Source organism: Rattus norvegicus, chromosome 6 (assembly GCF_021556685.1).
Source record: "Rattus norvegicus strain SHRSP/BbbUtx chromosome 6, alternate assembly SHRSP_T2T, whole genome shotgun sequence".
NCBI lineage: Eukaryota > Metazoa > Chordata > Mammalia > Rodentia > Muridae > Rattus > Rattus norvegicus.
Genome location: NC_141539.1, coordinates 67923936 through 67947611, shown reverse-complemented (window position 1 = coordinate 67947611; position 23676 = coordinate 67923936). Strand labels below are relative to the sequence as shown.

Here is a 23676-nt window from a genome sequence, read left to right as displayed (position 1 = left end):
GTGAGTGCTAAAGGCAAGTGGAGTGAGACGTCTGAGCAGAATATGCAGGCTGACTGGAACACTCACTTGTAGAGACTCAGGTAAGGGGTTTGGTATTACTAAACCAAAGGTCAAAAGGATGGGGTGTTGTAATGCTATTGAGTACAAACATACTGTGTCACCCAGGACTGTGGCTAAGACAGATGGCTATAGGAAACTCAGCGGATCTATTTCTGGTAGGCTGTTCTCATCTAGGATTTGAACATATGCCTCATATGTGGCATGGACATATGGAAGATCTGTGACAAATCCCCAGTTTTGGTCCCATCTGATCTAACAAAAATCACATTCTTACAATCTACAATTAGGATTTGCACCGGGGAAAATTTGGGAGGAATTAAACAAGTGACTTTCTGCTTATAAAATATGTAAAAGTTAATTTGAAAGTCATGATCAGCCCAGATCTTCTCCTTTCGGTAGTTCTGGGCATATTTTTGTTCCTCAGTTTACCCATGCTGCACTTCCCCACATTTAACATTGCAAAGTTCACACAGTATAAAGTCATGCAGATGAATTATTTTACCTTTGCCTGCACCTACATCAGGTGGAAGAATACCAGCTTAATGAAGGGAAACAGAAACAGGACACTGTATAGTTAGATGTAACACACCCATGAGCATGTACACTTACTTAAAAAGCACTTATTAAAATTCTAAGGCATGCAGGAAGAATAAAGCCCATTTCAGGGACAATGTAGTGCTGTCCCAAAACTTACCAAATATAAACATTACTTAAGGTCCATTATTCTAAGAAGGATTAGGATGTTTTGACCCATTTTTTTGATTGAAATTTCAATTTCATATGATATAGAAGCTACTGAAGATAACTAATAACCAGACGTATAGTCCTTAAGCAATTTTACAATTTAGAGACATGCAAAACCAGAAAATTTTTTACAATACTTAAAATACTTTTAATATTTATTTTATATACGTGAATGTTTTGCCTACATGTGTGTATGTATGTGTACTGTATGAATGCTGAGGTCAGAAAAGGGCAGCAGATATCCTGGAACTGGATGTATGGATGGTTGTGAATTATCATGTGGGAACTGAATCAGGTCCTCTATAACACAAAACATGTTCTGAACCACTGAGCTATCTATTCGGCCTTATTTTACACAATTTTTGATCCTTTTCTTTGAATCAAAAAATTTCTGAATGTCTTTTCAAAGTGTTCAGTTTAATGGAACATTTTTGCTTTCTCTGCAGATGACATACCGAAATACAATGTTTATGTCTAAGCATAAATAAGTGCAGTATTTAATAATTAATTTTTATTTCTTTCCAGGAAGTATAAATCAATATGTAGATAAAGGAATTCTTTACAGTGACTCAGGACTAGAACTAGAACTATACAGAGACATATATATGTGTATGTGTGTACAGGCAAAAGAGTTACATCAAACTCTGAACTCCTGTGATAAATATGGTTATTTCTTATTCCCACTCCAATATAGAAGATTTATTTGTTTCTATGTGTGTCTGTTTGCATGGGTTTATGTATACCCAAGTGCCTGTGGAGGTCAGAAGAGTGCATCAGATCCTCTGGAACTGGTGTTATAAGCAGTTGTGAGTCACCATACGGGTACTAAGAACTGAACCTGAGGCCTTTGCAAGAGCAAAGCTCTTCAGCCCTGGGCCATGTTGTTAGCCATCTACTCCAATATTTCAAGTTTAGAAGTTTCATACAGGCTTGAAAAATAGATACCCAAACAGCTGAACAAAATAACTGATTTTTACATACATTTGGGATGAGAAATTACAAATAAGCATGTTACTGGGTAAGATGGCTATTCCATAAGAGAAGGAATACGTTTTCAATGCTTTTTAAATTCTCTGATCTTTGTAATGATATGGATTTTATACATACCCTTCTTACCTTCGTCCACAGTTGTTATTGCTTCCTCTGTGATCTGACTGCCCGATCCCACTGATGTTTGTGCATAGAAGTAGAACTTGTACCGAGTGCTGAAATTTAAATTTTTCAAAGTCCAGCGTGTCTTGTTGGCAGGAATTTTTAAATCTACCAGAGGGCCTAGTTCGTGTGTGCTATTAACTGTGGATGAGAAATGACAAACAAGAACAATGCCCATTAGTTAGTTGTCATAACAATACTATTGTAAATCATTGCTTCAACCAAAAATGTCATTCCCGGTATATAAGCCTTTTACAATCCTTCTCATGCGTTGGCTAAAGTACCATTTAAATAGTAAACTGTAACCTATAGTATAAAATAAACAAGTGGAATTTTTCCCTGTTGGAATACACACTAGGGAAATTTTACGGTTGGATCATAATAGCAGTTTTCTCTCTATCTTTGCTGAGGAGTTTGATACTGTTAATAACTCCAAACACTTCTCTTGGCATCCTGTGGCCAAGAAACTTCCTCTTTACTTCTTGTTACTAGATAATAGTCTCTAACCTAATGATAGGACACCACCCCTTTCATGACTACACTTAACAACCTGTAATATCCTAAATAAACCATAACTTTAATAACATACATTAGTTTTTTATAACAGGTATGCTCTGAAGCTCTTTCTGGAATACTATTTGAAGGTATAAATAAATATTATGAAACAAGCTTGCATTTGACAACAGGAGTTTGCTCAAAACCTAACTTTTCCCTATCATGGTGACTTACTTGGCTGATATTTTAAGATGTATTCAGTCAGGATACCATTTGGGTGGCTTGGAGGGTCCCATTCCAAAGTGAGAGAGTCCAGTGTAGGATTAACAATTTTCAAAGATGAGGGAGCACTAGGGACTTTTAAGAAGAACAAACAGTCAACACACTTTAAAAAGAAAAAACGTTTCAAAGTAAACACATTTCTCCTATTTACACAATTGATCTAAAGTTTGGTTTTCAGCTTGGTTTTTGCTTCAGCTGTTTCATTAACACAAATCTGTAGCAGAAACATTCCTTTCCCTCTCTCATCTTTTTTTCTAAAACCACTTCCATTTAAATTCACTGAAATCATCTTCTCAAAATACATAGACTGCCTTTATAGGGACTCAAACTATCTATTTTAAAGCAGGCAGCACTTGACTTAATTTGTGAAAGCAAACGGGTTGCTAAGGGAGACCATCCTAAGCAGACCTCTCAGAGGAAGCAGCTGTGCTCTGGGCCCTTAAATGCTGTTTCCCCAACAAACCAGGTGTTTCCACAAAGTCCCAGATGGGCTCTGGGCCCAGGTCAGGTTGCCCAAGGGCTGAGCTGTGCTTCTCCCAAGTGCTCACAGCTTCCCAGGATCAGAAAGTAAAAGACGAGAGCCCGCATGTTGGTTCACCCTACCCCAGGATGGAGGAGGAGGCTCAAGGGCTTCAGGTCTCCTGGACAGAGGCTGGCAAATTATCAGAGGAAATAGGCCTAGTCTGCCATCCATCTTTAAGAGGCTTGGGGCTGAACTGCATCAGGATGCTGCCTTTCTGCCATATCCCCTAGAAACTGACTAAGGACACCACGGTCGCCTCTTCACTCTAGCCAGAAACCAGACAGTCAACTTGGAGTTCTTGTTTTCCTACCTCCTGGGATACTAAATCTTGGCAACAAACCCTTTTCTCAACCATATACTTTTCTTCATCCTCTCTGCTTCTTGTCTTCCTCCTGTCCTTTGTCCAGGCCTGCAATCATGTCTGCCACCAGCTTCTAAACTTTAACCTAATCAGTTCTTAATTTCTAGAGGCCATAGGTCTTTTCTCTTTAGAAAACTATGTTGATGTGTTGCATGAGTGTGCCATTGCAGAAGGTTCATGACATTCCTTAAATATTTCAGCAGATCCTGAAGGAACCACCACAGCCTGCAGACTAAGAGCTCCTGCCCCACAAGTTAGTATCCATGGCACCCAAGATAATGCATGATGTGGGCTCTCTCCCATTGCCATGACCCTTTTCTCATCCTGGCCATACAACATATATTTAGTAGAAGGATGCTTTTAATAGCTTCGGACAAACTATTCTTTCCCACTTCCTTTTCAGTCTTTAATCCCAGTTTTCTCTTCTATGACCCCTGGAGCTATCCAAAGGATATGTCACTGGTGAGAGATGACAGTGGCGAGAACCCTTGTGACTCAGCATCCTAAGTGCTGGGGTGGAGGCTCCATCACACCTAATGTAAGACCTGTAGCCTTCTAATTCAGTACAACTTTGTAAGATACAAGAAGTTATGAGGGCACAAGCGTCAACTCCAACCCACTGAAATATCTTCCCTAGGGGGTATTTTCTTACTTCTTCCTCCCATCGCTCACACTTCCCAGAGGGAGCTTCTGACACTTAGAGAGGATACAGAAGGTGACTCAGCTCAGAAAGCTGATGACTCCCACACTACATTGGCAATGTTTCAGATAGCTTAAATGAAGAGGACAAGTTAAAGGGGAGAAGGCATCTGGACACAGCATTCTGCATTCTGAAGTTTTGTGTGGCTACCAGTCATAAGTGAGTGATGTTTTTCCAGTTTTGTGATTTTTTTTTTCTAATCATGCATTTTGCTTCCAGAGTATTCTCTCAGTGGAGGTCCTTCCATAGTACAAAACCTTTCAGGATGTACCGCATACTCCTTGGTCCCAGAGACACACCCATTCCATACCTCCCTCTGGAGTATGGAAGCCTCTGTCGGCGCTGGCTGGGCCCTCCCCTTTCCCATTGACCACTCGGACATTGAGAACATAGTGACTGTAAGGTTGCAGCCCTGGCAGCATGCCGTGAGTCTTGCTGCCCTGGAAGGTGAGGATCTTCTTCTCAATGTGGCGTCTGCTTCTTTTAGATGAGCTCTGAGCCTTCCAGTAGTAAATCTGAAGTGGCAAGAACCCAAGTCAGGGACACACAGGAAGTCAATATAATCATGCTTACACAACCAAAGCAAGGGGACCTAGCTGGCAATGGCCCTTCCTGTGAAAGCCTGTCAACCCAGTGAGATCTCTGGAACATAAAAGTAGGAAGAGATAAACAAATCTACAGAGTTGTCTTCTGACCTCCACACATCCACTGTGATGCCTGAGCGTCTCCCTTTTCAGTCCTCCTATGGACTTGTAGGAATGCACAGGGACGGGAACACACATGCACACCATTCTTTCATATTTTTTAAGCTGAACTGCTGGTTTCCAGAAAAATATCTTGGTTCATTTTACATGAATATTAGTAGAACTAATGGATACTGGTTCTTAGACAAGCAAAACAGAAGCCCATAGATAATGACAAAAGTTGTGCCTACACAATAAAACTGTGCTTTACTGTTTTGCTGGAGGACTATAAATGAAATGAATATGATTCACTCTGTTCTTTCCAGAATGATAAAAATGACCACAATAAATATACAAGTATTTTATTTGTATGAATTTTGCTACCCATTGTTTACATGCTCTTGTGGAGTTATACACAAACAGCACATTACTTAATTTAATCCTCACCCTAGGGAGGCTTCTATTATTATTGTTTTTTTTGGTACCTCTCATGGGCTAGTGAGGGATTCTTCCAAAGCTGCAATGGCCCTGTACTGCAAGTCTCAGATTAGTTTATTAAGATACTCTACCATCTAATTACAAGTACTTTTATATTTTAGGCACCGTTTTGAAAAGATCAAAAGGTGTTGCCTAACTTTGGTCAAAAGGCGAGAACTTTTGTACATTACATCTTCTTGAAGGTATCTTAGGAATTTAAAGGCTTTTTTTTTTTTAAATCTTTTAAGATAAATTAGCATATACAAAATCTGGTCACTGGGGTGGGGGAAAAAAAAGAGGATACAGTGCAGTACAAAAAGAATCCTCTAGGGGTCAGTGTCAAATCAAAGTAGTGATATAAGTATACATGGGTTCTTTGGATATATGAATAAAAATACCTCTAGTGATTACTGTTTCTGTGGGTTTTTTTAATAAAGATAATTAATGATCATAAGAATGACTTAGTTATATACTACAGAGTCTTAAAATATGATTTGATTTATTAGTGTTCTCCACATTATTGTTAAACTAGGTGAATTTGTTACATTTTTACAGTTCTTAAAAAAAAAAAAATCAGTCTGCCTTATTTCACATATACTGTCCAGTCTGTTGGAAGGGCCTAAAAAAGGTGGGAAACCTGTGAAATACAGAGAAAACATAATTTTATCACCCTCGATAAGTGAGATTTTAAGTCAAGTGTAGCTGGATTCTTTAGGCGTGGCTGGAAGCAGTGAGCAAATACACTTGTGGATTTAAGTCCACTAACAGATGAACCACATAATCTCAACCTAAAATAGCATATGTGACCAGTGGCCTTCGCCATGGTCCTGCTCCTAAGTAAAGAGCACTAAGTGTTTCCCTTCACCTACCCGGTAGCCTTGTAAGTGTCCTCGGACACTCTTGGGAGGTACAGGGTCCCAGTGTGCCTCTGCCAAGGTGCTGTTCACCACACTGACACGCACATTTCCAGGAGCCACCATTGGAACTAAGAAGAAGACAAGAAAGGATGGCGGTGATGCAAAGAGCTGGGTTTTTTTTTTTTATTTCACACAAAAAAAGGTCACAATATTTAATAACTTTGGCTTGAAGCATACTCTGCACTACGTTAGAGAGTCCTGCCCTACACATTGTTGACTGTTAAAAGGTGACATTTCATTATTTGTTCATCTGAGTCTATGAAAGCAAATTTAATACTTAAACTCCCCGGTCCCCTAAGCTCTGGATTTGGAATCCAAAGCCTTACCCATGTTAGGAAAATGCTCTATGACCAAGCTATTTCCTTGGCACTGAATCGCTATTTATCATGTAGTAGGCTGTACAAATGTAGGGAAATAAGCAAAATGATTGTTACCTCTTGCTTGCTAACCAAAGGTACCTCTGGAAATAGCCCAGGTTTGTACCTTGGGAGCTCTGTCCATCTAGGCAAGAGTAGAATGAGATAGACAGGGGACACTTACGGTCTTCTCCGGAATGTCCCATGACTGCAGCTGGCTCTGGAGCAAAGCCCACATCATTCAGGGCTTGAACTTTTATCAGGTATGGGACAAAAGTTGGTGTGCCAGAAACAATGTATTTGGATACATTGGCCACAACCACAGACGTCCATTCATCGTCACCATCTTTCTGACGCCAGCTCACTTTGTACTGGAGGCCGGGCCCATTCGATTGAAAACCATTCAGGGGCTATGAGAAAAGCCAAACAGAATGACTGCACAGCCTTTTACAGGAATAGAAAGTCCAGTTCCTAGACATAAGTAAGTGAATGCTGAAACACTAAAATGCATGCTCTTAAATGCCCATGTCTCCAGGGACCTTTTCCCTTCTCTCAATTGTGATGAGATCCAGGGTCTGTTTCTGGGTCAAAGTTGTAAATCGTAATTCTAATGTAGTAAATAACACATAAACCTTCAAAGACTGGCTCCATAGTAAGTGTGGGTGACTCTTAAAATGTAATTATCTACATCTATTTTATGTATTCCTGTCAGTGTCATAGCTCACCATTGTTGCCTAGAGATGGAAACTTACCAACTATTTTTCTATTAAAATTTTGGGTCTGTCTATTCTATCATATGTGCACATAAATATGCATATATGTGTGTGTATGCATAGATCTAAGGTTTTAACATTATATAAACAAATATTTAGGTTTTAGTTATTAACTTTTCAGATCTAGAACCCACAGATACTGTAAGAATGATTGTAATAGGGCTGGAGAGATGGCTCAGTGGTTAAGAGCATTGACTGCTCTTCCAGAGGTCCTGAGTTCAATTCCCAGCAAACACATGGTGGCTCACAACCATCCATAATGGGATCCAATGTCCCCTTCAGGTGTGTCTAAAGACAGCAACAGTATACTTATATACATGGAATAAATAAAATAAATCTTAAAAAAAAAGAATGATTGATGATTGTAATAACAATTTGACTACTGAGAATAGCTTGGTGCATGGTGATAACAATGTCTGGCTAGCATTTTTTTCAGCATATATTCCTGTGAGGCCCAATGCTAAGCATTTCTCACACATTAGTTCCTTCGGTCTCATGCAGCTGTGCTATTATTCCCATCACACAGATGATTGACACACACTTGGCCACGGGCAAGCAGTGATTCTCACCTGTCCATTTTGGTCCCAGAGATAGAACTGTTTAATTACTGTACAAAGTTGCCTTCTAAATACAGGTAAGATTTTTTTCTACAATGGTCAAAAGGAATATGAACTCAGATATTATTCTAAAACGACCGATTCTGTTCAGTATAAAAAAAGGTGGAAGCAAACGGAAGGCCTCCTGGCTCACCTTCCATGTGATCACCAAGTTGTCCGGCTCTGTCCCTAGTCCTTCCACAGCCGTGGGATTCTGGTCTGGTTCTAGAAATGAAGCAGCCCCACATAAGCAAGCTTCAGCTCTGGGGAAGGCATGGAGAACCCTCCCGTCTTCTGCCGGCCTCCTGTGTTCCAGCCTTACCCGCGGCCTTTGTAAGATACTGCTCCGATGCCTCGCTTGGCACACTCCTCCCGATGCTGTTCTCCGCCATGACTCGGAAGGAGTAGTTCACATAGGGAGACAGCTTCAGCTGGGCTGTGGTCTGCGTTCCAGAAACTTCCGCCTGGTGGCGCCACAGCCCTGCCTCATGCATTGCATCTTCATACTCGATGATGAATTCTGGCCACACCACCACAGATAACACAAACCCAACACAGTGATTCAGTCAACTTATGAACAGACTGCCAGAAATACCTTGTGGCAAGTAAGAGTACCCAGACACAAGTGATTTTGCAAGAAAAAAATTCCTGTGAGGATATTTTGAGTTCAATACTTAAGCACGTGCAATATTTGGCATTTTCTCCTATGATGCTGAGCTCAACTTAGATAAAACTGTTTAGGCCTAATCTGCATATTCTAATGGGAAGTCTTACTTTTTGTTTTTTGGGTTTTTTTGTTTTGTTTTGTTTTGTTTTTTTAGTATAGAATAGAGTTCATTCAGGGCATGGTGAGGGGACTTAAGAGGGTAGTAGGGATAGAGAAAGGCAGAGAGACATGGCGGAGGGGAGGGGAGGGGAGGGGAGGGGAGGGGAGGGGAGGGGAGGGGAGGGGAGGGGAGGGGAGGGGAGGGGAGGGGAGGGGAGGGGAGGGGAGGGGAGGGAAGAAGAGAAGAGGAGAGGAGTAGAGGATTAAAGGAATAGAGGTCTGTCATGAGCACGTGGAGAGAGTGGAAAAGGAAGGGGGAGAGAAGTGACAAAGGGGGAAGAAGGTCAGAGCAAGAGAGGGCAAAAGAGCATGAGGAGGAAGTCTAAATATATGAAACAATGTTCAAATATTATCATAAATGAATTAACTACAGTGACTACAGCTAAGAAGCAGTTTTTCGCCAGGAAGATTGACAGCAATCAAATATTTAACCTCCTTTGTTGGATGTGACATTCTCAGACCTCCTGGAAAGTGTAAATTGATACACTTTTATACAGGACAATTGAGAATATCTAACAATTTTTAACATATACAGTCTTTGAGGGGTTGTACTTCTAGCAATTGACTTTGGGCAAATGTGCTTACCCACGTGGTGCAAAAGAATCCACACTGCTTCATGGTTTCCAATGGAGGCAACCTAGTTACAAACAAGCGAACTGCCCACCAGCGAGGCATATGTAGCTAACTATGATCCACACACTGGGATACTCTGCATCAGGCTTTGAAGCCTATCATAGTCTGACTTAATAAATGTTTTTGTATCCAAATGCTTTGGTCTCTCATCTGATTTGATTCCCTCCATTGATGTCATCAAAGTCAGGAGCTGACACTTTTGAATGTGTCATTTTGTAGCAAGGGGCAATGGGAAGAAAAGCAGCGATGTTAAGATAGGGACCTATTGTACATAAGCAGCTCTATTACATGCTGTGGGTCTGAAAAGATCGATTTCCAAATGTTTAGACTGGACACTAGCACCATTTAATGCAGCGGGATAAATACTCATTTCAAGATGCACCTCCTGTGTCTGTGCTAGGTAGTTTTATGTGAACTTGGCACAGTTAGAGTCATCAGAGAGGAAGGAGCCTCAACTGAGAAAAGGCCTCCATGAGGCCCAGCTGTAGGCAAGCCTGTAGGGAGTTTTCTTAATTAAGGTGCAAACAGCAGCCCTCCACAGCCTCGGCATCAGCCTGTGCCTCCAAGTTCTTATGCTGCTTGAGTTTCTGTCCTGCCTTCCTTCTGTGATAAACAGTGATGTGGAACTGTAGGTCAAAAAACCCTCCCCTCCCCATGTTGCTCTCACAACCCTAACTAGGACAGTGGAGACATATAAGGTGATTCTTAGAGTTCTTAAACACAAATGATAGTGTGCTTGCTTAATTAACATTTTCAGGATTGTGCCAGAAGCTGTAACCAGGAGTGGCTCCATCTCTGAAAAGCATCATACTTTGGTTCTAAGAGCAGTGATGAAGAGAATGGCATTAAATGCATTTGCAAGAAATCACAGCAGTGTATTAGAGCATTGTTAGAGATAATGCTTCAGGAGCGACCACTGGGTTTACCAGCTACCACATACTTGTAATGGGACTATTGTTGTCATCGCCTGGGGTCCATGTCAGCTGAACACTTTTGTCAAGTTGATTGGTCAATTCTAAATCAAAGGGAGGATTCGGGACATCTGTGGAGCAAACGCACACACAAATGGTTAGATGTCTTTTCGAAAGTTGGTGGTTTTATTGTATCTGTGATACTGTACACAGAGGGACACCTTAGAGACATCACTTTTACCAGTCACTGAGCATGCAGTGGACATGAAACGGACACCACTGAGGTTGCTGACAACACTGTACACACAAGCCAACCCATCAGAGTTCTGCTTGCTTGCTTGCTTTTCTAGAGACACCAAATTAGGGGTTGCCAAATCCACTGAAGCAGAGCGTGTCTTCAGCACGCTCAGTGTGTGTCCTCTCATCAGCAGAAATGAGCACAGACAGAAAGAACACCAAAGCTTCATTGCCAACTAGACAAGGAGGACTCAACAGTCAGGTCTGAGAGACAAATGTAGGAAGGCGGCATGCACTGTTCGGAGGATTTTTCAGTGTGCTGAGACACAGACAAGCTCGATCTGGAGGTGCCTGGGACTGCTTTTTAAGGATAGGGAGGTCTCTGCATGCATAGGCGTCCTTACTTTCAGACAACTCAGTGACTCAGAGGTCACTGAGAAGCAGGGCTGCCTCCTGCAATGAGCTTTTGAAGTTAACTCTCTTCTCTGAGACTTAAAAGAAAAAAAACTTTGCTTCTAGAAGGGTCTCTGAGTTCTGGAGGACTAGAGGACATATAAATATATGGGATCTTTTTTTCTCTTCGGTAAGGCAGTGTTATATGTCCACAGAGAGCAGGTTTATTTAGAGAATGGTTAGTGATTCTATGTACAATCTAGCTGATATTATGCTACAAAATTATGTCTGATGTTTGTGTACTGAATTAGGATGCATTTTCTAAATAAAAGTGTTTCCGGATATAATTTCTGACTATTTTCCAGACTCAGAAAATCAACAGAACATTGTTAGGCCCCTTCTTTTGCTAATTCCCTAGTGACTTTTCTTTTAACACAAAATGAGTAAGTTTCTCAGATATAAAACATCAGTGTTTTCCCCTAGATGCACACTGCTTGGAAATGGACTCTCAGAACAAAATAATATTTCTTTAATGTTTATTATTATTGTTATCGGTGTATTACATTTGTTTCTGTGTGCATATGCAGTGTTGAAATTGACACACTCATGTGAAAGAACACAGCACTCATGTGCTGATGTCTGCTAGGTGGCTGGCTATGGAGTTTCTAGGATCTGTCTGCCTCTATCCCCAAAATTGGAGTTACAGGCATGTACTGCCATGATCTGTTTATGTATGGGTAGAGGAGATTTGAACTCATGTCCTCTTGTTTTCACAGCACGCACTCTTATCCACTGAGTCACCTCCCCAGTTCCTAAGCATATCTTAAGAAACCAGTAAAATCCAGCTTTCAGAATGATTCTAAGAAACAGCTTTTCTGTTCCATAAAATATGGATGATAGATTGTGATAAATGATTTATGCTACCATACCATACAAGGAATCTGTCAAAGGAAGATTTTTATAAGATGCAATGATTTTATAATAACAAATAAATTACTTAGAAACAACTGGAAATACAATAAGCACAATTGTCTAACTTTACAGTATACTATTAGGTTATAAGGAAACATTGACCATGGCAAATGAAGCCCATGATAGCTGGCAGCCATTTTCTTTAAAGAAATGCAATGGTGTGACAGAGAAGAGAAGGTGATGTCTGCAAATGGGGAATCACTTGACAGGATACAGAAAAAGAAGGCTCATTAGTTTACCGTAAATGGGGGCTGGAGTTGGAGTAGGAGCTAGAAAGGACATTAATATAAAGGATTTTAATCATAATTAGTCATGGAAACATAGAAGAAGACAAAAGCAACACAATATTAATTTTTTTTAAATTAAGCTCTCTCCTTAGCTATGAGATGTGACATTGACAAATGGATAGTGACAATTTAGGAATACAAAACCCCTCTGAGTATAAATTAGAGGTTACTTTTCTTAGTTTTTTTTTTAAGTCAGTAAATATGCACACCCACCACTTTGTCACAGTCTATATATCTACACACAGCATATTTATATAGAAATTGTCTCCTCAAAGTCCTCTCTGGAAGAAAATCACTCGCTCTTGTAGCCATAAAAATTTACCAAACAAATATTCAATATATTTAATTTTCTTTCCCATCTAACATAAAGAGTCTGGCCAACACTATATCTGTTCTTGCCCTTACCGACCACCCTGAGCACGGCGCTGGCTGAAACACTGTCCAGCGTTGTGTTGGCTGCACATGTGTAGGTCCCACCATCTTCATCCTTTACGTCAGAGACCACCAGATGGTCCTTGTCGACAGAGAACCTGTAAACAGAACACATGAAGAGCTGCCGAAACGACAACTAGACACAGCTGACAACTGCCTTGCCCGCAGGCCATGATCTCTGTGAACTTGATAAAAGAGAAAGACGACAAACACTTCAGCAACTAGAGTGAACCACTATATAGCACTTTAGTAATTAATAAACCTGAAAAACATTCGGGGTAGGAGGGATAGTAACTCTAATGGTTTTCAGTTGGGCTTATGGGATCTTAGGAGATTCTGCAGTAGCCCTCTAGGAATGGGGCCAAAAGTCACATGGTATCCTGTGAATATGTACAATTATGGCATACCAATTCCAATTTTTTTTAAGATTTATATATATAAATCTTCAAGATTCATATATTTATATGAATACACCATTGCCATCTTCAGACAAACCAGAAGAGGGCATCAGATCCCGTTACAGAGGAAAAACACTCAGTGTTCCTAACTGCCATCTCTCCTTTTCTTTAACTGGTAAAAGTTACTCTGCTATTCTGAGGAGAGAGGAAGGGCTCCATATTTACTTCCACTAGACTGCTTCACTAAGGGTTGTGTGGTTATTTTTAAAAGAAAGAATTTTTAAACAAGGTACTATTAGCTGCAGAAAATTTGTGTTGGTTTTTTTTTTTTCTCTCTCACATGTATAAATCCCCACAGCAGAAACTATGAAAAATATTGGCATCTTTCTCATCCCTAGATCATCATTGTTCATTAAGAGTTTTCTAGAAGTTACTTGCATAATGCATGCACGATTCATGCATGGTCCCAGTGAGGCTGCAGACATTGTAAACTGTCTTCTAAGTAATTTCAAGTCACACCTCAGCTGATCTAACCTGATGGTCATTTCTTTATGTTCTCTTCTCTTTACAACCTCAGGTCTCATATGTTAAATTGCTGGGAGGAAGCCTTACCTGAAAGGGAGCTTTGAGCACACAGAGAGAAAGGCCAGAAAATTATTGTGGGGTCATTAACAAGCAATAAGATACCACTTAGTCATCCCAGGCTCAGATCAGCAGCAAGAAAACCACAGAAACCACAGAAACCACAGCCCTAGCACTGGCTATCACTTGTAGCCACTGTAATGGGAAAATCACACATGAAGCTGTCTTTACTAGGTTAACCTGAGGGCCTCAGACAGAAATGCCACGATCTTTGCCTTATCCCAAGCTACAGAGTTGAATGTGCCCCTTTAAATGCTTTACTTGGTTTTGATTTCTTTTCCTTCTGCAGCTCTTAGGTTTAAATTTTAAAAAGAAATTAAGTTTCCCAAACTAGTACTTTTTAAAGTACTGGCACAGAGTTGGGTGAATTCCTGATGATGGGGATGGAATTTCTGCTCATTTGTAGAGTGCAGATTAAAACATGTGTTGAGACTTGACCAGTAAAAGTAAACAACCATGGATGTTGTCCAAAATGTAGAGGAAATTTTGCATCCCAAATCTCACAGGAGATCAGCACTCAAAGCCCAACATTCTCTGGCTCTCATTTCAAATCCTTTTAGTTCTAAGTATCTTATAGAAGGAAGGAAATACGTGTCTCATAATTTTGTGGACAGCTGACTTCAAACACTGAAAGCATGATGTTGGTAAGCCTTTGACCAAGAGCAGTGTATAGAGAGAAGAGGAAAGAAAGACCCTTGAAATACCTTTCATCATTGGGCAGCTCTCCATTGTCCTTCAGCCACAGAATGGTGGGGATTAAGGTGTGGTCGTGTTTCACTTTGCATTCAAAGGAAACCTTGCTCCCCCTCTGAACGACTGCATATTCAGGTTGTTTAATGAACCTGGTTGGATCTAAAATTCAAAATTACCATTATCCATTTTGGCAAAGCTGGAGAATTTGTTCCAGGTCATATAGTACTTTAAAAAGTCTCATTAACAATGCCTTACCTTTGATTTCCAAGTGAACTTCATTCTTTGCCATCCCTAATTTATTCCTTGCGACACAAGTATATGTCCCTGTACTATCCTTTTGGGCCACAGGAATTTCTAGCGTTCCGTTATCATGTAAAACATAAATGTCTTCGTGAAGAGCGCTTCCTTTAGTTCCTTTAAACCTTCATTACAAAAGTTACCAGAGTGAGAATAAAACACACAGAATGTGGCCAGCAGCAAGTGTCAAGGTCAAAGACATTTTGAATGACTACAGAGGTTAGATTTCTGCTCATTTATAAAGGGGACATGAAACCATCTGTTGAGATTTCACTTTTCAAGTTATAAAATTAAAAGTATTGTCCAAAATCTGAAGGGTTTTCCACAAGCAATTCTTCTGACAAATCAGAGGAAAGTACATGAAATAGGAGCATATGAAAATAAATGGAGTTTGCAGAATTAGAACGACTGAATATAATGGGTTGCAATTTTTATGAGATACCCAATTAAATAAAGGCATTACTATTTTATCCTTGAATAGATGACAAAATAGACAAACATAAGGGTATGTAAGTGCACTTTCTCCCATTTGTAAAATGACATTTTGAAGACATTTTGATTTCAAGGCTCAGGATTATACTCTAAAAGTAGGACCAGCAAATGTTCAGACAATGGAAAGAAAATGTGTGTGTGAGGTGTGAGAAGTGGAGACAGATGAACAGGGATAGCCAAAGTTGATCTGAGTTCAATGTTAATGTCTCCACCTTCACTAGGGTCTCTCTGTGTTCATATTTCTTTTTTCTGTGGTTATGGTTGGGCCTGGAGAGACTTGCCTTTACCCCTAAGCCTGCTGTCACTCTCCTCTCAGTAGCTAAAGATCAATACCTATCTGTTCCAACTGTTCCTCACACATTCTCAGTAGCTGTCCCTCCTCCCTTTGGTCTGTCTAGCTCTTCTAAAACAAATAAACTAGCAACAACTGAAGGACCCGTCCCAGGAATGGTATCTGAAAGTGGATGGTCAGAGGGGAGGTAAGAAGGCACAGCCTCTTCTCCAGCTCCAAGCTGTTTTATTTTAGATTTATTTTGTTGTTTTATGTAAATAAGCAGTTACTGAGAGTTGAGAGCCACCACTTGGGTAGTGGGAATCAATCCTAGGTCCTTTGCAAAAGCAACAAGTGTTCTTAACCCCTGAGTCAACGCTTCATCCTCAATCCCAAGGTAATTTATTATCAAGAACACGTTTCCTAATGAGTCTTCAAACACTATTTACAGACTTCTAGGCAATGTCCGTGGCACTGTGAAATATGGCAGCCCTCAATCTTAAAAATAGTTTCCATACAGTTAATAGAACATTCTGGTAATATAAATGTTACACATGTGAAAGTATTTATTATGCCCACAAAGTAGGTAGTCAATAACATTTGAAAAAGATTAGATAGACTATAATCCGATGGTCTCTGTGTTGTATTTTTTGTTTGTTTTTGGACTAAAACCAGACATAGTCAGAATTAGGTATCAAAAAAACAAATAGAGCCATTACTTACCACTCAATGGTAGGCATAGGAGACCCAAAGAAGGCACAGTCCAGCAAAGCAGGCCGGTTTGCAATGACCTGGTACAGTGTGTTTGCTGAGGTAAGAATCCGAGGTGGTTCAGCTACAACATTTTTAAAAGGTATAGTGAACACTGGATACATTTTAGGTTTACAGTGAGTTTATCACATGTTGTTTTAGGATTATTAAAGTTTATCAATTATGACCAACATGATATTTCCCATGAGTTCTGCATCTGTGGCATCAATATAGTCACTCAACATAGACAAAACACCTCCTTATGTATGGTCAACATGTTGCTTTAGAGTCATAAATTACTGATGGCTTATCTGTATTTTCTATGCTGTTTAGTTATTGATTCGGTTATGTGTATCTCTTAGGACCGTGAGTATCTTGTAGTGAAAGAATGCAGCTGTTTAATCATTTTAGGAACAGCACAGTGTCTGGCAGGAAAGCATGCCATTGCTTAATGACTGACCCATCTCGGCTCAGGACCTAACACTGGGAATGTTGGAGACACATAGAGAAAGTAGGAAAAAAATGCAGAATGGGAAGTGTGGTTTTTAAAAACAAAGAGGACAAAAAAAAAGCAAAACAAAACAAACAAACAAACAAACAAACAAAAAACCTCTTACAACTAAAGAAGCAACAGCATGAAGAGCATAAAGAGAAAAACCATAGATAGGAAAAGATATTTGCTCATCATATGCATGATATGACTATTACACAAAATATGTAAGAAACTCAAAGAACTCAATACGGATTTGTTTAAATGGGCAAAGGACCCAAATCGACATTTCTCAAGAGGAGACACACAAATGGCCAACAGAGATGATTATCACCGATTATAAAGAGAAAATTGGGGCTGGAAATGGCCCAGTGGTTAAGAGCACCGACTGCTTTTCCAAAGGTCCTGAGTTTAATTCCCAGAAACCACACAGTGGCTCAAACCATTTTTGGTTTGTCTGAAGATAGCAACAGTGTACTCATAACATATAAGAATAAAGAAATTTAAAAAAAATTGAAAATCAACCACAGTCATGTATCTCTTGATACCTGTTAGAATGTCTGTTAGAAAACAGACATATGTAAGTGCTGTCTTTCAGCCTTAAAGAAGAAGTGGGGCTTGAGATAGCTCAGCACTAAGAACACTTGCTGCTCTTCCAGGAGACATAAGTTCAGTTCCCAGCACCCACATCTGGGGGTTCACAGCTGCCTCAAACTCCACATCTAGAGGATCAGGTGCCTTCTTCTATCCTCTGTAGACTCCTCCACACACAGGGCAGGTACTCACATAGACCCACAGGCATAAAGATAAATAACTATTCTAAAAGAAGAGGATCCTGTATGTGTGATACTAATAAATCTGAAAGACATTGTGTGAGGACTCAGAGTAACATATGCATTGATCTTACTCACATATGAGATGTCGATTCAATAGAAGTGAAGTATGAAAAGAAACCCAGAAACCAAATCTGTTTCCTCCATTTTCACCTCAACTGCTGAGCTTCTGGGCAGTTATGAAGGAAAATGGTGAATCTCATTTGGCTTCCTTATGTTAGTTTTATTTGGAAAACAATACACTATTTGAAAGGATTAAAGTATAATTTCTGCTTGCCACAAGAATAATTCTTACATAAATTTAAAAATATAGCTTTTTGTAATTTTACCCAATAGGAGAGATATAGTGACCACATTAACCAACCACTTTATAATATGCTTGAGTCCATCATAGTTTTCTACAGGTTTTTTGGCCATATTTTTACACATGAAACAATATATATCTGTGACTTGGTTAGAAGACAAGCTTTATGGGCAATCATTTAGTTCTTTATGTGGGAATCATGAAGTTGTTTTTAAACTTGTCAATTTCTGTAGTGCAAAATGAGAATGCTTCCGTAGTCTTACACTTTTGAATGCTTTTGCAGTTGGTAGAACTGTTTGGGAAGGAGTAGGAGGTGTGGCCTTGTTGGAGGAGGTATGTCACTGGAATTGGGCTTCGAGGTTCCCAAAGCCCACACCATGCCAGTTGACTCCCCACCTCCCTTGCCTTGCAATTGTTGTCTCATCACGTAAGCTCTCAGCTACTGCTCCAGCACCTGCCTGCCTACACGCTGCCATGCTTCCGCCATTATGGTCATGAAGGTCATGGACTTTACTCCTCTCTAGAACGATGAGCCCCAAACTGAATGGTTTCTTTTGTAAGTTGCCTTGATCATGGTCCTTTGCTGCAGCAAAGGAATAGTAACTAACTGTCTAAAGATAAAAGAGCTGCCATATACATTGCTAATGTGAACAAACACCATTTTCCCTTTGAAGGATTTAACAATCAAATTACCTGTGAACAGAACAGCCTGTTTGATTATTTCTGCAGCAAAGATTTTGCCATCTAAAAACTGTATGAAAGAATTTCAAGAACAGACAAAAATCACCCTTAAGGCAAGATTTGTATCGTATCTACCCTTGTATATATTCTTTGTAGCTTAAAACACTGTGTATTGCAGGTACCAAAGATATAATGCATTTTTGCTGAATAAGCAGAAAATAACAGCGGTCATTAACTTTCCATGTTTTTGATAAAGGAAGAGCTTACCGAGCACATTTACAAATGCATTTGCTAGTAAATATCCATATTTGTTAGAGGCATTGCACTGATAAACCGCACTTGAGCTTTCTTGAACATTTGAAAACATAATGGTATCACCATCGATTTTTCGGCTGGGGTCATCGAGAGCAACTGTTTGAATAGAAAAATAGAAAATACACGTTTCTTACTGCTTAAAAGATATATGTCAAATGGGCAAATTTTGATATATATATATATACATATATATATGTATATATATATACATACTTAAATAAATGGGATGCAAATACAGGCTGATCTACGTATATGCCTCAATAAAAGGAAAAGCATCCAGGCAGAGTTTAGTTATCACACACAAGAACGAAAATATGCACGATGCTTGTTTAGCACTATGTGGATAAATTGCTCTTTAACACTGAGGACTGCTAAAAAAAGCAAGCTCAAGTTGGGCAAGAATATCAAATTCAGAAAAACATTGCCACGTTTGTAAAGAATCCAGTTATTCAAAAGGAGGCAAGTTAGTTATCCAAAGGAAGGAATAATACTTGTCATCAGATGGAAAAATATGTTAGCTAGTTCAAGCCTGCCCCCCGCCATTGAGGATCTAGTTCTTAAAACAAATAAAAGTATGCATAAGGAACGTGAGAGTCGCGAACAGGAGGATATCCACTTTCCTGCTGGTCACACATCTGGGGCTGAAGGAGCAATCAGTTGTATAAAATTTCTCTTAAAGACTCTTTTCAGCTAAATCCCTTAAGTACTTAAGACATGTTATAACCAGGATTGAGCCATGCTGAAGTTGGATGAAAGCGGCTGGGTAACACAGGATGTCAGCATTTAGTGCTAAGCAAGGCAAACACCATGGAAGCTCTGTGCTGGGCTGTGTTGTACTGAGATGCACAAATTTCTTTTTCTGGATGCTAAATGCGGGGTTGGGGAGACCATCACCCCACATTATTTTAAGAGTAAATTGCCTTAGCACACTGATCAACATCAAAGTAAATAATACTACCCTTCTCTCTGCAACAGCATATGGCAACCATGAGAGGACTGCCTTTCATTCTAAACACATTTCTATTTCTATGGTGACGAGAAAAGGTTTTATATCAAAGACATATCTTTCACTGTACTGAGACTTCATTATCACTTTGAAATAAAAGTATCTGACTCACCTCTGACTCATTAAGTCGCTTTAATAAAAATAAATCCAGCTATAGTTACTCACCTCTGTTTTACACACCCGTGAATTGTGCCCATTCATCCTGCGATAGTTTCTTACTGCTAGAGTTTATCACGAATCTACTATCTGCAAACTACACAAAATTCACTACCTCTTGGCTCTCCAAGATGGAAGCCAGACAAAGTCTCGGAAAACCATGTTCCTTCTCATTGTGCAGAGGAATCTACTTCTTTGTTCCTTCTGCTTTCTGGAAGATTCTTAATTTCTTAGTCCATATTTTCTTTTTTCTCCACCATCATCAAAGCTATCAGTATTGTTTTTTTTTTGTTTCCTGTTCATTCTTCCATTATCATGTTTCTCCCTGAACACAGCCAAGAGTGGCATAGCACCTTTGAAGGTTCTTGTGATGAAATTGGGACCTCTGGCCTCTCTGCTCTGTGAGTTACTTTCAACACATGGTCTTAGAACATGGACGCTCAGTGTTAGGGCTGTCCTGGAGGTTTTTGGTGTCCACCATATGCCCACTGTGACTGCCCCTTTGAAGGTATGCCGGACACTGAAGAACAGTGTGTGTGTGTGACGAGCAGGCAGAGCATCTAACAGACTATGGGACAAAAGCTCCCCTATCCCTGAGCTTACAGATTCTTAAAACCACACAACCATATTCCAGTTTAAGTTTTATGAGATTAAAACCTCCTGGAGGATTATTGCATAACAATGTGAATGTATTCAATATTGTCCTACTGTGTATTCAAAGGTTAAGTTAGCAAAAGTGGACCCAGGGACTTTAAATATAGTAGGCAAACACTCAGCCACTAAGCTCTATTCCTAACCCTTTAAAATGTCACTTCTCTTGAATAACTGCACAAGGAAAACATAATGCAGACTTTCATGGCGAGAATGCTCATTACTCTTTACCTATAATAAGGGATAGAACATTTTACAGTTATACTACCATGACCCTTGAGCTGAATTGGTAAGGCTAGAAGGACAATTTCCACAAGTGTATATGCGTCAACCATAAACAGAGCAACGGGCAGCTACAGGTTCCACTTTGCTTCAGTATCGAAGGCATCTGACTCTCTCTACCTCACTTGTGCTTAGTAGAGCGGTTTTCAGATACTTATTTCTGACGTAATGTTTACAAATAACAAACTTGGACTCAAGGTATAGGTAAAGAGCAACTAGCATTCTCTCCGTGAACGGCTGCGTTCTGTTTTCCTTGTGCAGTTATTCAAGAGAAGCAAATACTCCTAGGAACTGCAGTGACATATGGCGGCTCAGTTGGTGGCTGGGCACAGAATGGAGTCACGGCTGCAGAGCCATTGGGAACTTTTGGATGCTGTGTACTGTATACCGTGTGGGAACAGCTTGCCAACTCGCAAACTCAAATCATCGAAAGGAATAATTAATTCTAGGAACAACCAACTTCATTTGCTGTAAATGAACACGGAAGAAAGAAATGTCAGAGTGCAGCATCCCCATCTATAGCTTTAAGCCCCAAAGGTGAGGACCAAAAGTAGGGCCTTCAGAAAAGTTCAAAAAAAATAAATGTTACATGTGTGTGTGTGTGTGTGTGTGTGTGTGTGTGTGTGTGTGTGTGTGTATTACATGGTGGCTAAAACTGTAATGTCTCCAATATTTTGAATATGAAATTAATGATAATAAGTAAAAATGCTGTCTTATAAGCACTTAGTACTGTCAATTTCTAAGATGTATTCATGTCAATTATATAATTTTGCTTAAAGAGAACCTTATTAAGTAGTTTAACCAGATAATATTAAGTACATTTTTAAATATGAAAATTATAGACCAGAGCACTTAACATTTTATTTAAATAAAATTAATGTTGCAGATTTCTGTTTTAGTCAGGTTTCTAAATACTTCCTGGACTATGAAGAGCAATTAGAGAGGACTTGAATCCAAGCTTCAGAGAAGAGCTGAATTCCCATGTCCTGTCTATTCCTCCCTAACAGAACCTGCTGACAGAACCCTTGCCTCTGAGAGGAAGGGGAAGGAGGAGGCTTTGGTGAGATCTTGAGAATATTCTGAATTAAGTCTCCATCCCTCTGGCTGTTTTCATGAGTTACACAAACAAAATTTGTGATTGTGTAAGGAGGAGATGCGGTCCTCCTTATAAATTTGGTCCTTTCCCCTCCTTAGATCTGAGCCGAGTGGGCCTTTTAACAAAGGTGAGATTTTATGTTATGTGTTAGACTCCCTCACTGCCTCCCTGGACAGAAACAGGGATTAAGGAGAAGGCAAAGGACATGGAAGAACTCGATCTCTAGGAGAGTGGGGAAATCTCCTGCTGCAGGCTTGAAGTGGTTTCTCTTGACTTCACACTCTCTCAAGCACTCCAGACCACATTTGAGGTCTCCTGCAGGTCACTTATAACTGCGTAATCTCTAACCACTGTGGACTGTTTAAGATATTCTCGGTGTTTCACCGGTAAATTCTGTATTTAATACTCTTGTTTGATAAGACATAGCTTCAGAAGCCAGTGAGATAAGCACCCAGGTGCTTTGGCCTTACGGCTACCTCTCCATGATAATCCTAATTTGTAGCAGAGTCCTTGGATGATTACCCACAATTCATGAGAGGGAGGCTATGAGTCTGGTTGTATGGGTCCCTGACTGTGTCTGTTGATTGCCACGGGAAACAGATCTGAGGCAATCGGTATGGATACAGAAGCACAGCTGATCTACATTTCTGTAGTCTCTTGGGTAGGAAGTCAGGCTAACAAGCCAGCTAGGGCCTCAGGCCAACTTCTGGATCCTCTATTAGGCTTGCTAAACATAAGTAATCCTCACGGTTCAGCCAGTGCCAATACACTGCAGTTTTCTGTTTTTCTACCATTGTATCTCTGTTACCTTCCATGGCCTGGCACTGCTGATGCACAACTCAACAAACTACAGATGAGAGGCAACCAATGGCCTGTTTCCAGAACAGTCTTCAAGTCTCCAAGGCAGGCTTGTTTAGGTCCTTGGCCAACGTGTGGAAAGGATAAAGGCATTTGCCTCTTCAAGCCTCTAAGGGCTTCTTTTGCTTTATTTCCTCACCTAACTCTTTATTTTGGATTAGTAGAAGCCAATATACATCAGGGTATATCTCTTCGCTATTAGCTGCTTATGACCTAGTTCCCATTCAAAGAACGCACTCATCAGAAGTTTTCCAGAGACCAGCAGCCGATGTGTGGGGCACAGCTAAAGAACCGTGCAGGGTCCCTTGCCAGTTCATCACCCTCAATTATGAAATGTCCATGCACTTCCGACTTGGCCATGCTCAAAAATACACCACATCTCTGTGACAAAGGAGCAGGAAGCTGCTTGCAGCTCCCCAGAGCAGCCTGATGGGCAAGGCCACTTGCTGTGCTCTCCTACTGTTCACAGTTCCCCTTACTGAACACCCACCAGAGAGGCTGTCCCAAACTGCGCACACCTGAGGTGGGGCACACTAGATCTAAAAGAGCTGTGGAATTCCTGTCAGATCTGCTTGGCTTCCTTCCTTCTTTTCCAAGGCAATATACTTTGGGGATATAAATAAATAAATAAATAACCTAATTTAAAGTTTT

At 40.1% G+C, this 23676-nt stretch overlaps 1 protein-coding gene across 50 annotated transcripts in view; it reads right to left on the bottom strand.

The window, feature by feature from the left end:
- Nrcam (neuronal cell adhesion molecule) overlaps positions 1–23676 on the bottom strand; it is a 289546-nt gene that overhangs the window by 27165 nt on the left and 238705 nt on the right. For 14 of the 50 annotated variants that reach the window (XM_087554175.1, XM_087554177.1, XM_087554184.1 and 11 more), the window contains 15 exons: positions 18929–19072; positions 16327–16438; positions 14799–14965; positions 14555–14702; positions 12784–12908; positions 12331–12360; positions 10519–10620; positions 8442–8639; positions 8274–8344; positions 6935–7160; positions 6347–6462; positions 4628–4832; positions 2686–2808; positions 1912–2097; positions 563–598 (listed from right to left, as the gene is read on the bottom strand). In XM_087554175.1, coding sequence (XP_087410301.1) covers positions 563–598; positions 1912–2097; positions 2686–2808; positions 4628–4832; positions 6347–6462; positions 6935–7160; positions 8274–8344; positions 8442–8639; positions 10519–10620; positions 12331–12360; positions 12784–12908; positions 14555–14702; positions 14799–14965; positions 16327–16438; positions 18929–19072 — 1989 coding nt within the window. 50 annotated transcript variants of the gene reach the window in all.